The sequence below is a fragment of the Belonocnema kinseyi genome, chromosome 3 (genome assembly GCF_010883055.1).
Source record: "Belonocnema kinseyi isolate 2016_QV_RU_SX_M_011 chromosome 3, B_treatae_v1, whole genome shotgun sequence".
Taxonomy (NCBI): Eukaryota; Metazoa; Arthropoda; class Insecta; order Hymenoptera; family Cynipidae; genus Belonocnema; species Belonocnema kinseyi.
This window is the reverse complement of record NC_046659.1, coordinates 126,618,027-126,631,758: the sequence shown is the minus strand read 5'-3', so window position 1 is coordinate 126,631,758 and position 13,732 is coordinate 126,618,027. Positions and strand designations below refer to the sequence as shown.

At 30.2% G+C, this 13,732-nt stretch overlaps 1 protein-coding gene across 1 annotated transcript; it reads left to right on the top strand.

The window, feature by feature from the left end:
* Nucleotides 1-1,022: 1,022 nt before the first annotated feature.
* Nucleotides 1,023-12,740, top strand: LOC117170021 (uncharacterized PE-PGRS family protein PE_PGRS54-like). The gene is made up of 2 exons (XM_033356536.1): nucleotides 1,023-1,164; nucleotides 11,506-12,740. The coding sequence occupies exons 1-2, from the start codon at nucleotides 1,023-1,025 to the stop codon at nucleotides 12,738-12,740; spliced, it is 1,377 nt and encodes a 458-aa protein (XP_033212427.1).
* The last annotated feature ends 992 nt before the right edge of the window (nucleotides 12,741-13,732 follow it).

The following is a 13,732-nucleotide window of genomic DNA, read 5'->3' as shown; positions in this document are numbered from 1 at the left end:
GAAAGATACGGTTTTCCTGAGGTATATCTAGAAATTTAATGTGATGAGACTGGTAGAGGCGGAATTCTAACAGAAGGTAGGCATGTATTAGAGAAAGAATTTCATTTCTAGGGAGAGAGGGAGGGCGTGCAAATAAGGTATTAAATATTGGAGTGGTAACGTCTAAGTTCGCGATTGTGTACGATAAGGATGGTATGGAAAGGATTAAAAACGGTGGAACACCTTATAGGCCAGAGATAGAAAGGGAGAGAGAGAGAGAGTGAGAGAAGGATATGGCGGCACAAGGGGGGGGTGATTCGAAGGAACTGGATGGAGGAATAGATATGGGAGCATTTGAAGGAAAAAGTGAAAGGGAGTGTGCAAAAAAGATATTCAGGTAGAAGACGAAATAGATGGTAAGGCCATAGTCTAATATGGAATGTAAAAATATGAAAAGGAATGTGAAGAAGGATTGTAAGGACTGGAAAAAGGGAATTGCTAACAAAATTTCAGAGGATTTCTGGATGGATAAGAGGTTGAGACTCAGTCAAACACATTTGCCATTTTGATAGCGGATATAGGAAGTAAGCTAGTGGCCACAGAGATATGAGGAGATAGGGTAGGAGGGGAATGGTCACTAGCGTATGTATATGACATAATGCTGCTATCGAAGAGTCAGGTGGAGAATTTGTGAACCTGAGAGAGTGAAAAGGAAAAATGTAGCGAAAAGGCAAGCGTGGGCGCTGGGAAAGAAGTTTTTCGCAGATGATTTTGGAAGGAGAATGATAATGTTCGAGTTACTAGTGATAATTATCTTATTGGATGGAGTGCGGGGTGGGGGAATGAAAATAAAGAGAAGAGTTAAACAGAATACAGGAATGATATGTGAAGTGGAAGTCGAGCGTACAAAATGTGAGAAGACATTTTTGGAAGAGGGGGTATGTAAGCTGGTTAAGGAGTGTTCATGAACGAAAGACAACAGGAGGGGGGTTAGGGAAATAAAGGTTAAAAAAGAAAGGTATTTTAGAACAAATGGACTGTAGATGGATGTAGTGAGAAGAGTGCACGAGGAACGAGGAAAGGTATATGAGATGATTAAGAAGAACGTCATGGAGCGAAAGAGCTTTACAGTGAGAATAGGATGTGCGTATTGTGCGGAAAGGGCATTGCAAGAACGGAACACTGGTTCGAGGAGTTTGAGGAGGTGGAAAGAGGTGGGAATAGCGTGGAGTTACTGATAAAAGAAAGGGGCGACAAAAGGGCAGTAGCTTGAATGAAAGGAGTGTCGAGTGAGACGGAGAAGAAGATAAATGAAAAGGAAAAGATTTGAAAATAGGAAAGGAGGTAGGTATATGCAAAATGAAAATATTGTGAATACTATATAAATATTAGGTATTAACCGTGGAGAAAGAGTTTGGCAATGCGAGATAAAGTGAGAAAGTAGGGACATGCGTTTGAGGCGAGGCGAGACGAAACAAAAAAGGCAAGGCTATAAGAGCAGGCGGTATTGTAGATAAGGTGTGGAAGGATGTTAGTTCTTAATAGTTAGCTTTAAGCAATTTTTGTATAAATGGAAATTTGAGCAAGTTAATTTCTTAAAGTCAACAGGCCAAAATATAATGTTTACCTATCGATATATCTATCTAACTAGACAGAAATAAATAAGTTACTAAGCAAAAAATTTTCGAATTCAAAGAAGTAACCACAACGGGGTCATTTACAAAGAAGAATCTTTAAAATGTATTTTTTTCAAACTTTAATTTGAATACATTTTCTTTAAATACACTTTTTATTATTATTTAATTTTTTTCCATACTTCGATTATTTTTAGATATCTCTCATCGTGAAGAACATAGTTGATTACAAGATGTTCTGTCTTTGCATATAGACAAACATTAATATATAAATTAAATAAATGTCATGAAAATTTGTTATCGCATAAAATTAAAAACATTATTTTGCATTTTAAAACTATATCACCTGGGTGATATCGTAAATAATTATTTAGACGTCCCATAAGTTCCACTATTATTATTAACAAACTCGTATTTAATTAAAATAAATGGAGGTTAAAGTGAATAGGTTATTTGTTCTTGTGTTACGTTCTGCTGTATAGAGTGTTTCCATTAAGCTATCCCACATTAAGTGCACAATAGATTCCATCAAAGAAATTAATTTTTCAGCAAGAATGTCAACATTCAACCAAAGAGTCAAATTTTCAAACAAAAAGTTGACTTTTTAACCAAGAAGATTATTTTTTGACAGAAAGATAAATGATCAACAACATAAATGAATTTTCGAACAGAAAAAATCAATTTCCTATTTAAACTATTAATTTTCAACAAAAAATGGAATATTTATGTTTTCAGTAAAGAATCATATTTGTAACTAAAAAAATTTTTCTCTGCTAAATAGTTAAATTTTCATTCAGAGGGAGGAGATTTTCCTGTAAAATGATGAATCTTCATTTACAAAAATGAATCTTCAAGAGAAAGCGAAACCGTTAATTTTTTCAATAAGAAGAATATTTGATAATTTTTATAAAAGGTTAAGTGAATATTTACAGACGATAATAATCATTATTTAAAAGTCATGCTCCGCGACACCTGAACCAATAATAAATAATACACAGAAAAAAATTTAAAGCTGACATAATCATATATTTATATTTGATTTGTTTTAACTATCATTATTAATTTTTTTAACTCTATTGACATTTAAAATAACATTACTCGTAATAAACCTAATTATATTAGTAGTACTTAGTAATATAAATATTGAATTTGATATTCACACATTCATGAAATAATAATAATAAATCAATCTTTTTAAAACAAAAATTAACTAATTCGATTAAAATCTTTTTTCTTTTGTGCATATTAAATATTTAAATCCAAATTTTATTTCGGATAGCAACTCAAATTTTGCATTAAAACAATTGGATAAAAAATTCAACCTTTTTTTAATTTGAACTAATTAATAAATAGTATTGAATAGTATTGAAATATTTTTTTCAGTTTGTTGAAAATCAGTCATTTTTAACAATACAATTAACTAATCCATTTTTGATTAAACATCGATTTTTCAGTTGAAAATTCAATTATTTGGTTGTAATTTTATGCATTTTGTAAAATCTGTTTTGTAAAAACTGTTTTGTTTGTTTTATTTGTTAATTTTGTAATTTGTTGAGATTTCGTCGTTTTTGGTTATATTTAACTACTTTTTATTAAAAATGAAAATATTGTTGTAAAAATTCAACTATTTTATAAAACATTCATCTAATTTGGTTTTAAAATGAATCTGTGTCGACTGCAAATTAACTAATAATTAATTTTCTTGGTTCAAAAATTTAACTATTTCGTTGAATATTCTGTTTTTTGTTTTTTTTTTTGTTAAAAACATACATTTTGCACCTTGAAATTCAACTATTCCATTTTTTATGAAAATAATTCTCTGGGTTAAAAATTTTAATATATAATGAAAAAAGAAAAATCGTCTTTTTCTGTAAAAAACGATTTTTATAGTTTAAAATACAACTTTTTGTTTAAAAATTTTTCTATTTTGTTTTGAGATTCAAGAAATTAAACTATTTTGTAGAGCATTAATTTTTTTTTGCTGAAGCATTTAACAATTTGGTAGAAAATTAAACTATTTTATCATAAGTTAAATTATTTTGTTAAAAATTTAATCGATTGTTCAATAACTTAAATATATTACACAATATTTATTTTTTTAAACAATGCTTATTAGTTGAAAATTGAACCATTCTATTTTAAATCAAAATCGATCATTTCAAGAAGAAAATTAATCTTCTGGGATAAAAATTTAATCATTTGGCAAAAGAATTACATCTTTCATTAAGAAGTCGTCTTTTTGTTATAAAACAAAATTTATTTTTCGTTAAAAACAAAAAATAAAATTTTTGTTTGAAAATTCAGCTACATATTTTATTAAACATTTGCCTTTTTTCAGTTCGAAAATTTATCTCCTTCTGTAGAAATTCAATCTTTTTTGGTTAAAAATGCAACAGTCTTCTGTATGATTAAAAATTAATTTTTAACAATTTGGTAGAAAATTAAACTAATTGTTGAATAGTTTAAATTGTGAATATCCAAATGAAAAAAGTGGAATTAACAGCATAATTGGTTGTAAATTCTTGTACTTTTTCAAAGCCTGAATCCGAACTTATATAGTTTTTCTATGTTTCGTATCTAATAGAAATTTGCACGTGATGTTTTAATTTTATATGAAATTTGAAACCTACGTAGTTAGTATCTTTCCGATTGCATTATAGAGTTTTTCCGTATTTCGTATCATATTATCACCTTCTAACATTGTATAAATCATACGATTACATTAAAAGTGTCATTTTTGTCACTCCAACTGATACAGAACACTATTATTTATACTTTCAGACGTCTTAGCATGCGTAAACAAATTTATGAAATACAAGTATCAGAAAAAAAAAGTTTCCCACTCCAATCGATCTTTTACAAATATTTGATAAAATTTATAATGACGAATGGGAAAACGATTAGTATATAAGCTTTAGAAGCATCTTATAGAAAATATTCTAGTGATTTGGTAGTAACCAGCCTTTAGAATAATGAAGATCCTTGCTGGAACTATTTTCATTGCTTTTGCCGTTTTTCCTGATTCTGTTGGTAAGTAGATAATAACTTGATATCAAATCTATCATTTTTATAATTATTTAAAGTACACTCCTAACAACCACTTTTATGCGAGAAATTTATTTTACGAGTCAAAATTATGTCCAAATTAAGTAAGTTAGTCGCCGAGGGTCGAGAGTCTAGTCTTAACGTCAGTCCCACCATACTTCGGTTAGAACTTCGGAGAGAACTGAAACCAAGAGTCACTTGGTGTCATTATACCTCACCTTCATTTTTGGATATGATTTGTAAAATAAAGGATTAAATCATCGACAAATGTATTTGTGGGGGTTGTGAATTCTCTTTTATTAAAGCTCCTTTAAGGGATACATTCTCATCACCTGGCTCGTAGGGAAAACGTAAAAAAAATTTAGATATAATTTTAGTTTGTTTTTTATTTTTCAGGATTAAAACAAAAACTACACGTCTCTTCTAAAAATAATTCGTAACAAATTTGTCAAATTTTTATAGTGAGCAACTAAACTGTTATTTTTAGGATCAAACCAATAGCTATGCTTCCTATCAAACAATTATTTGTGACAAATTTGCAGTTTTGAATTTAGCGCTGCGTGCTCAGTCATTGTACTTCCCCAACATTTTTGCATAGGAATTTAAAATAAACGGTCAAACCATCTACAAGTGTATTTTCCGTGATTGTGAATTCTCTTTTGCTAAAGCTCCTTTAACAAAAACATTTTGAACACATGTGTCCTGAAAAGAAAACTCAAAAGCAATTTTTCAGATATAATTCCGGCAAAAAATTGTGCTCTTAAATATTTTATTATACGTAGCGTCTTTTTTACAAAAATAAAATTTGTTTATTTTGTAAAATCATTTTCATCTTGTACTCTTTTTTCAACAAAATTTAAATTTTATTTAATGTTAATTTTCACTCGTAAAACAAAAGCTACGGGTCCTATCAAAAAATTATTTGTAACAAATTTCTAGTTCACTTTAAAAGGATCAAGTTTTATCTATTTATTTTTTTCGAATCTTGCAATGGTTTTACAAAAGCTGGATTTTATTTTTGCTTTTTACGATTAAAAGGAAACCAGCGTTTTCCATAAGAAAAATGATAAGCAAAAAATTTCTAGATCTTGCTTAGAGTAACAATTCATGTCCTTTCGTTTTTTTCTCACCTGGCAAAATTTTAACGAAAAATTGATTTTATTATTTCTGATAGCATTTTTTACGATTAAAACGCAAAATTTGTGCCTTTTAAAGAAGGTTTAGAGATCAGACTTGTTTATCCTTTTAAGATAAATAATTTTGCTTCCTGCCGGCTAAATGACGCTATGTCTCTCTCTCTTTCTCTTTTACAAAGAGCATATAATTTCAAAATTTATATATTTGTTGAAAATTACTTCATTTTGATTAAAATTAATCTTGTTCCTTAAAAATTCATCATTTCCATTTTAGTTGGGGATTTATATATTATGTTAAAAATTCGTCTTATTTAATTCAATTCGAGAGGTTATTTCTTTCTATTTTGGTTCAGAATTAGTTTGTAATAGGTAAAAATATAGCTATTCCATATTTTATTGAAAGTCTATCTTTTTTAGTTGAAAATGCAACTATCTGTTTAAAAATCCATGTATTTTGTTAAAAATTTCCCTTCTGGTTAAAAGTTAATCTTCTTAGTACAAAAATTCGTTCTTCGGGATTGAAAAATTATGCTTTAATGACAGAAAAGTCATCTTTCTTGGTTGAAAATACAAAAATATTTTCTTAAAGTAAACGTTTTTTTTATTCGAAAATTCGACTGCTTTGTTGACAATTAGTGTCTTTTGTTAAAGGTTTAACTATTTGGTTAAAAAAATTCCAGTAAATTTTTTAAAAGCTATCTTCTTTTGTCGAGAATTCAACTGTTTTAATCAAAATTAGTCATTTTTCTTTGAAATTCAAGTATTTAGTTGAAAGTTTAACTATTTTCTTAAAGTAATATTTTTTGGACGAAAATTAAACTATTTTGTTAAAAGTTCGTCTTTTTCTTAAAAGTTGAATTATTTCGTTGAAAATTCGAATATTTTCTTAAAGTAACCTTTTTTATCGAAAATTTAAACTTTTTGTCAAAACTTCGCCTTTTTGGATTGAAAAGTCATCCTTTAATGATACAAAGGTCATCTTTCTTGGTTAAAAATTCATCTGCTATGTGTGAATTTTAGAAAATTAAGCTAAAAAAGAAGACACTTTCAAAAAACCAGTGAAATTTGCAATCAAAGTTTTCGAGAAAGTGGTTGAATCGTCGATCAAAAAAATACTATTTTGCAACTAAACATGAATTATTAAGTAAAAATTAATATTTAAGTAAAAATTGGAAAATTTTCGAACAAAAATGAAATAGGTAAATTTTCAGTAAAAAAATATCCTTTTCAACAACAAGATTAAACAACAAATTTTCAACATATTACTCAAATTTTCAACCAAAGAGATAAGTTTTTAAATAAAATTATGAGTCAGTGGAAGCTTCTAATGTGTCCCCTAAGGGTTTACATTTTTCTTACACCTTCTTTATTCCTTTAAACACCCTCCACACACTTACTTGGTGGTGGAAGGGGGACCTGCAGTTTAAGGTGGGTTCCGAACCACCAAGAGCAACAGCCTTAAGTACTTAGAGAAAACCTTTTTCTCTAGAGGTACCGTCCCACGACTCTCCGGAGATGAACAACTCCCTTGCTAGGCTAGTGTTCACCGCATGGGCCACCGAGACTCTTCCAGAGTGCGAGGCGGGAATCGAACCCGCAAGCCGAAGGAGTGGGTCCAAAGCCTACGCTTTAGCCCCCACGACCATCGTCCCACTCAATAAAATTATGAGTCTTCAACAAGAAATATCGATTTTTAAAAAACTAGTACAACTTCAACCAAAGTTGTTGAATCTTTAACAAAACAGATTAATTTTTACCAAAGTGTTGCTTTTTTGCCTAATAATGGAATAGTTGTATTTTCTACGTAATAGTTGAATTTTTTACAAAGCAGTTGCATTTTCAATCCGAAAATGCAAATCTTTAACAAATAAATTTAGGTTTGAGTCGAAACAGATTATTGTATAACAAGACGAAAGAAAAAGGAAAAATACAATGAAGCCTGTGATAAATAAATAGAAATTTTAATCATTTATTATAGACTAACTAATAATATTTTAAATCAAACTTTGTGGGCTCTAAAGAAATTATAAAATTCTATGTTTATAACAGGAAATACACTTTATTTTCTCAAGCTAATTTGATTAAATTTCCACTTTTATTTAATTTACATAATTTATATTCAAATGTTTGTTCATTTTCTAAATTTACAAAATCTGAGGAAGATATTGTTGGTTGGAGGGGGGGGGAATCTCGCTGTATCTTACATATGCTCATCATTATTTCTTAAATTTATGATTATAACATTGAATGTAATTACTAATCTTACTGGTTACCGCGACCCCCCCCCCCACATAAGTCAATCTAAAAATGGTTAAATCCCCTCCACCAACTTTACGTAATTAATGTGCTTTCAACTTATCTTAAAATCTAGCAAATAATATTTAAGGTTCTTCAAATAATAAGTAAATCTTTCACTTCAAATCTGGTCCAAGCAGTTGAAGAAAGATGACGTGATTGCGGCGCAATTATAAAAAACATCACAATCATTGTTTAAACAAAAAATGATTTTACCATCATAAATTGAGCTCCTGAATAAAGTTTAGAGCCCGATCAGTTCAGAATTGGTCTCTTTTGGTTAAAAATTCTACTATTTAGTTGAAGATTTAACTATTTTTTTGCAAAATTGAAATGAAAAAATATTTATTTGCAACTAAATAGTTTCGCTATTAACAAGAAAAGATGAAATTTCTCTAAACAAGTTTAACTTTCAACTTAATTAAACGACTTTTCAACAAAATAACGTTAATTTTTTATCAATTAGTTGAATTTTAAAGCTATACAGAATAAATTTTTAACAAAACAGGAAAAAGTTGAATTTCAGATCAGAAATTAATTTTTAATCAAAAGGACGAATTGCTGACAAAATAGTTGAATTTTGAACTTTCAGCAAAATTAGATTTTCACCAAATACTTCAATTTTCTACAAAATTTTTGATTCTTCGAGCCAAATAAAAATTTCAAACCAGTTGAACTTTCAAACTCAAAACATTAATTTAAAAAAATTAATTAATTAATTTGTTAACCAAAAAGAATAATTTTCTACCAAAAAATACGATTTTGCAGCGAAATACATGAATTTTCAACCGAGTATTTGAATTTTTTACTGGCGATCGTTCAATAAACTGTTGGTTTTCCCAGAATAAAATCTTCAATTTTTTTTAAAACAATTGCATTGTCAACCCGAAAATATTAACTTTCAACGAAAAAATTAATTTACGAATAAAAATGGGTGAATTTAAAAATAACAGATGAATCCAAAACCAAAAGAGATTAATTTTTAAACAACCAGTCAGATTTTTTAACTGAAAAAAATTAATTTTATTAAAATATTTGCATTTTTAACTAAAAGAGGCTAAACTTTTAAACAAAAATTGAAAAGATAAGTTTTTGACCAAAAATTAAATTTTTGACAAAAAAAGAGTCTTAAATACAATAGATCAATTTTCAAATAATATTTAATTTATTATAAATTACGATATTCAACTGAAAAAATTAATTTTGCAGAAAGTGGTTCAACTTTTAACCAAGAAGTTCAATTTTAAACTTCAAAAGATAAATTTTTATCGAAAAAGTTGAATTTTTTACCAAATTGATGATCTTCCAACTAAAAAAGTCCAATTTTCTATAAAATTGTTGATTTTTCAAGCAAAGAAGACGAATTTTCTACGAAAAAATTGAATTTCAAACCAGAAAATAATCATTTTAAAATTTATTTACGATCAAATAGTTCAATTGTTAACGTAATAAATGAATCATCTATCAAAACAGATTAATTCATAACCAAACAGTTACAGTTTTAACCAACACTTTCTGACAAAATATCTGACTTTTAACGAGAAAGATTAATTTCCTACCAAGAAGATGAATTTTTAACAAAATAAATGAATTTCTAACCATTACTTGAATTTTCAACTAAAAAAGATGAATTTAAACCAAATATTTCAATTTTTAACCAAAGAATATAAATTTTCATCATGAAAGAATATTTTTTGACAAAATTCTTGCATTTATAACAGAAGAATAAAATTGTTAAACAAAGAGTCAAATTTTTAACCAAACGAAATGAATTCCAAACCAAAAGTATAATGGGAAACTCTTTAACAAACAATCAAAATTGAGTTTTGAACAGCAATAGTTGTATTTGCTTACTGGGTTCTATTAACTTAGTTTACCTTAAGTCAAAACAAAATAAAAACAGGAATTTGTTTAAAACAGAGAAAAAAATTGAAAATTTTGAATTTATTATTATTATTTAATTTAAAAATTCTATTTTTCTGAAAAAAGATCTTCTAACTTCTTCCTACTGGAAAGATTTCTTTGTATTATGTAATTATGATAGACAAACCCTTCTTAATTTTTCCATAAAATATTTTTATGTGATTGATGACACATGATGATTTTGTGAAGCTTTTCGTCTGCGATGATTGCTAGAGAGATTGATCGACGACCTGGGTTTTTTTCCCGTATTCAACAAATTCACCCTGCATCCCTTTTTTCTTTTCTTCGCTTAAATACGAACTAAATTGTTAGAACCTGATAAAAAAAATTCCACTACTTTTGGTTAAAAAGTCTATTATTATATTTTTGTTTTAAATTTATCCTGTTTTTTAAAACCATCCAGTATTTAGTTGAAAATTTTATTATTTAGTTCACCATATAACTATTTTGTTGAGAAGTAATTTTTTTCATAAATTCAGTTGCTTCGTTGAAAATAGTACAACTATTCCATTTTTAGAGAATTATTTTGTTGACTGAAAAATCATCTTTTGGGTTTAATTATAAAATTTTTGAATAAAAATTAATTTTATGTTTAAGATTGTTCATGTTGGTTGACAAATCAACTCTTTGGTCGAGAATTTAACTATTTTGTTGAAAATTCCGTTTTTTTAGCTTTAATTCTTTAGGTAAAAATGTAACTATTCAGTTTTTAGTTCAGAAATGATATTTTCTTGTTGAAAAGTCGTTATTTTTGCGAAAAGTAATCTTCTGAGTTGAGGATTCATAATTTTTAGTTATAAATTTTCATTTCGCATCGCAAATTTAACTGATCTACTCTCTTTAAAATTCTTTTAAGAAACTCAAAAAGGCGACCTTTGATTTTTTTACTTTCATAGTAATTATTGCTAGTAATAATTATATTATTCCTTCATATAGCAAAACTAACTTTTTAAAATTATAAATAAATTTTAGTAAATATCATTTCTTTGTTTACATATTCTTACTTTTATGTCTCAAAGAAGCTAAGATCATATAATAGACATTTCTGTTTTATAAATCGATGATAAGGGATGACATAATTTTTCCAAAAAATAAAAGGTCCAATGGAATAGTTGTTTCATTGTAAGCTTCGTTTATTTGGATAATTTTAGATTCGCTATTATAGCCGTTCTAATTCAAATTCTTATTTAACAGGAGTATGGTTTCCTCGTTACCTCGACGTTTTCTAGAACAGAAAAGTAGGTCTTTGTCACCCCACACATTTCTGAGATTTAATTTCATGTGGAACTCGGAAAGCATACTCTAATTACATAAAATATCATCTGTACTGAGAAAACAAAGTCTTTTTGCGGTCTCGCGGTTTTCCAATAACTCGGCTGCGAAACGTTTGCGCCGCGTTCTTGAAACTCACGCTCAGCCGTAACAAGAAAAGTTCTTGGTGTACAATATAGAAATGAATATTAACGCTCATCTATTTATAATTCTTCTTACAGAATCTAGCGGACAGCCGGTAAGCAGCTCGGTGCCTGAACGGTCAGAGCATGTACGGTCAGAGCCTGAACGGTCAGAGCCTGCGCGGGCCGAGCCCGCACGGTCAGAGCTTGTGCGCTCAGAGCCTGAACGGTTGCACCCTGTCTCGCTAGTACGACGCCGTTACACTCCGAGCTCTCGTCTTTACTATAAAGACGAAGAGCACGACCTTCGTCCTCTTCCAGAGCCAGGCTGTCTATTCGAGCTGGGCAGATTTTTCGTCGCATTAATCCTAGGAAAAAGGATAGTTTATCCATTATATAATAGGGAACATCAAATTGTCACGAAAGAAACTCTGAAGGAGGATAATAGTACAGAAACAGACGCTGGACAACCTGGCAGCTACTGCACTAGGGAACAAGTAGAAAGGGCAATTGAACGCAATCAAAATATGCACGGACGAAGTTCTGAAAGTCAAGGCAGATCAAGTGAAAGGGGTGAAAATGATGCAAAAAGTGAAAACGGTGAAAGGGGTGAAACTATTGAAGGGAGTGGAAAGGGTAGACGGGTTGGAACGGGTAGACAGGTTGAAACGGATAGACAAGTTGGAACGGGTAGACAGATTGAAACGGGTAGAAAAGTTGGAACGGGTAGACAAATTGAACCGGGTAGACAGGTTGAAACGGGTAGACAGAATGGAACGGGTAGACAGATTGAAACGGGTAGACAGATTGGAACGGGTAGACAGATTGAAACGGGTAGGCAGATTGGAACGGGTAGACAGGTTGAAACGGGTAGACAGATTGAAACGGGTAGACAGGTTGAAACGGATAGACAGGTTGGAACAGGTAGACAGATTGAAACGGGTAGACAGGTTGAAACGGGTAAACAGGTTGGAACGGGTAAACAAATTGAAACGGGTAGGCAGAATGGAACGGGTAGACAGGTTGAAACGGGTAGACAGATTGAAACGGGTAGACAGGTTGAAACGGGTAGACAGGTTGGAACGGGTAGACAGATTGAAACGGGTAGGCAGATTGGAACGGGTAGACAGATTGAAACGGGTAGACAGATTGGAACTGATAGACAGGTTGGAATGGGTGGACGGGGTGGAATGGGTGGACGGAGCGGAATGAGTGGACGGGGTGGAATGGGTGGACGAGGAGGAATAGGTGGACGGGGTGGAATGGGTAGAACGGGTGGCCGAGGTGGAATGGGTGGAGGGATGAAAAGATGTTTACCTCCTTGGTGTCCATGATATTTCATGTCAAAAAGTTATGGTTTATCAGTTTATCACATCTGACATTTAAGTTTAAGTTGAAGTGGCCATAAATTGAGGTGGTGACAGCGAATGGGCATAAATGGATCACGATTATAAGCCCATAAATATTCTAGGAGTATTATAGATTCTTAGTTGCTCTGCGCACATGCGCATTCACTGCCACTTCTCATGATATTGAAACGGCTACTTTCAGAACTAAAAATACCCCGCTTGACTTGAAATACTTAAATCTCATAGCAAACAGTGAAATGTGATTAATTGTTGAGCGAACGATTGGTGGTATTAAAGAGAAAGCAAGGGCGATTGTCTACATCAAGTAAAACTATTGTTTTTGTGAAAACCTAATGGTTTTAACAGATTTACAATAAAACTAATGGCAAAGCCTAAATTTATTTATTTTTTTTCTTGTCACCTAAATTTTAAAGATCGATATTATTAATTGTACATCTAGCCAAAACCTATGCATCGAAAACATATTATTGAGCTTTATGTTTTAAACATTAAGTTTCAAGCGGGGTAGAACAAATCCAGACGCAAAAATGAAAGGCCTCAAAATACAGACATATTGTAACAGATTTCAGGAATTTTCGAAGAACTTCAGGAGATCTTTATGGATGTGAATAATTTTTTTGTATATAAAAATACGTTAAAGAATTTCACAAGATTTCAGATTATTTATAAAGATTTGGTGGTATTGCATAAATTTTCAAGGGATTGGTAAACATTTCAAAGATTCTTGCTAGAACTTTAAGAAAAAGCTTTTTCCTAAAGTTTGAGCGGAAGGATCTGAAGAAAATTAAATACTGCGGTCAGCTAATAAAACATCATAGAAATTTTTTTTTGCATCCCATTTAAAAACATAGATCACATTGAAAAGTCAATATTCCTAGCCCAAGATTAACATACAAACTCGAAAAAAAATCTCTGCCTAAAATTCTGAGCGGAAGGACCTGCAAAAAATGAAATAA

Coding starts and splice junctions, on each gene's coding strand:
- LOC117170021 (XM_033356536.1), top strand. CDS start 1,023: ATGGATGTAGTGAGAAGAGTGCACGAGGAACGAGGAAAGGTATATGAG. Junction 1,165..11,505: donor ATTGCAAGAACGGAACACTG/GTTCGAGGAGTT, acceptor TTCTTCTTACAG/AATCTAGCGGACAGCCGGTA.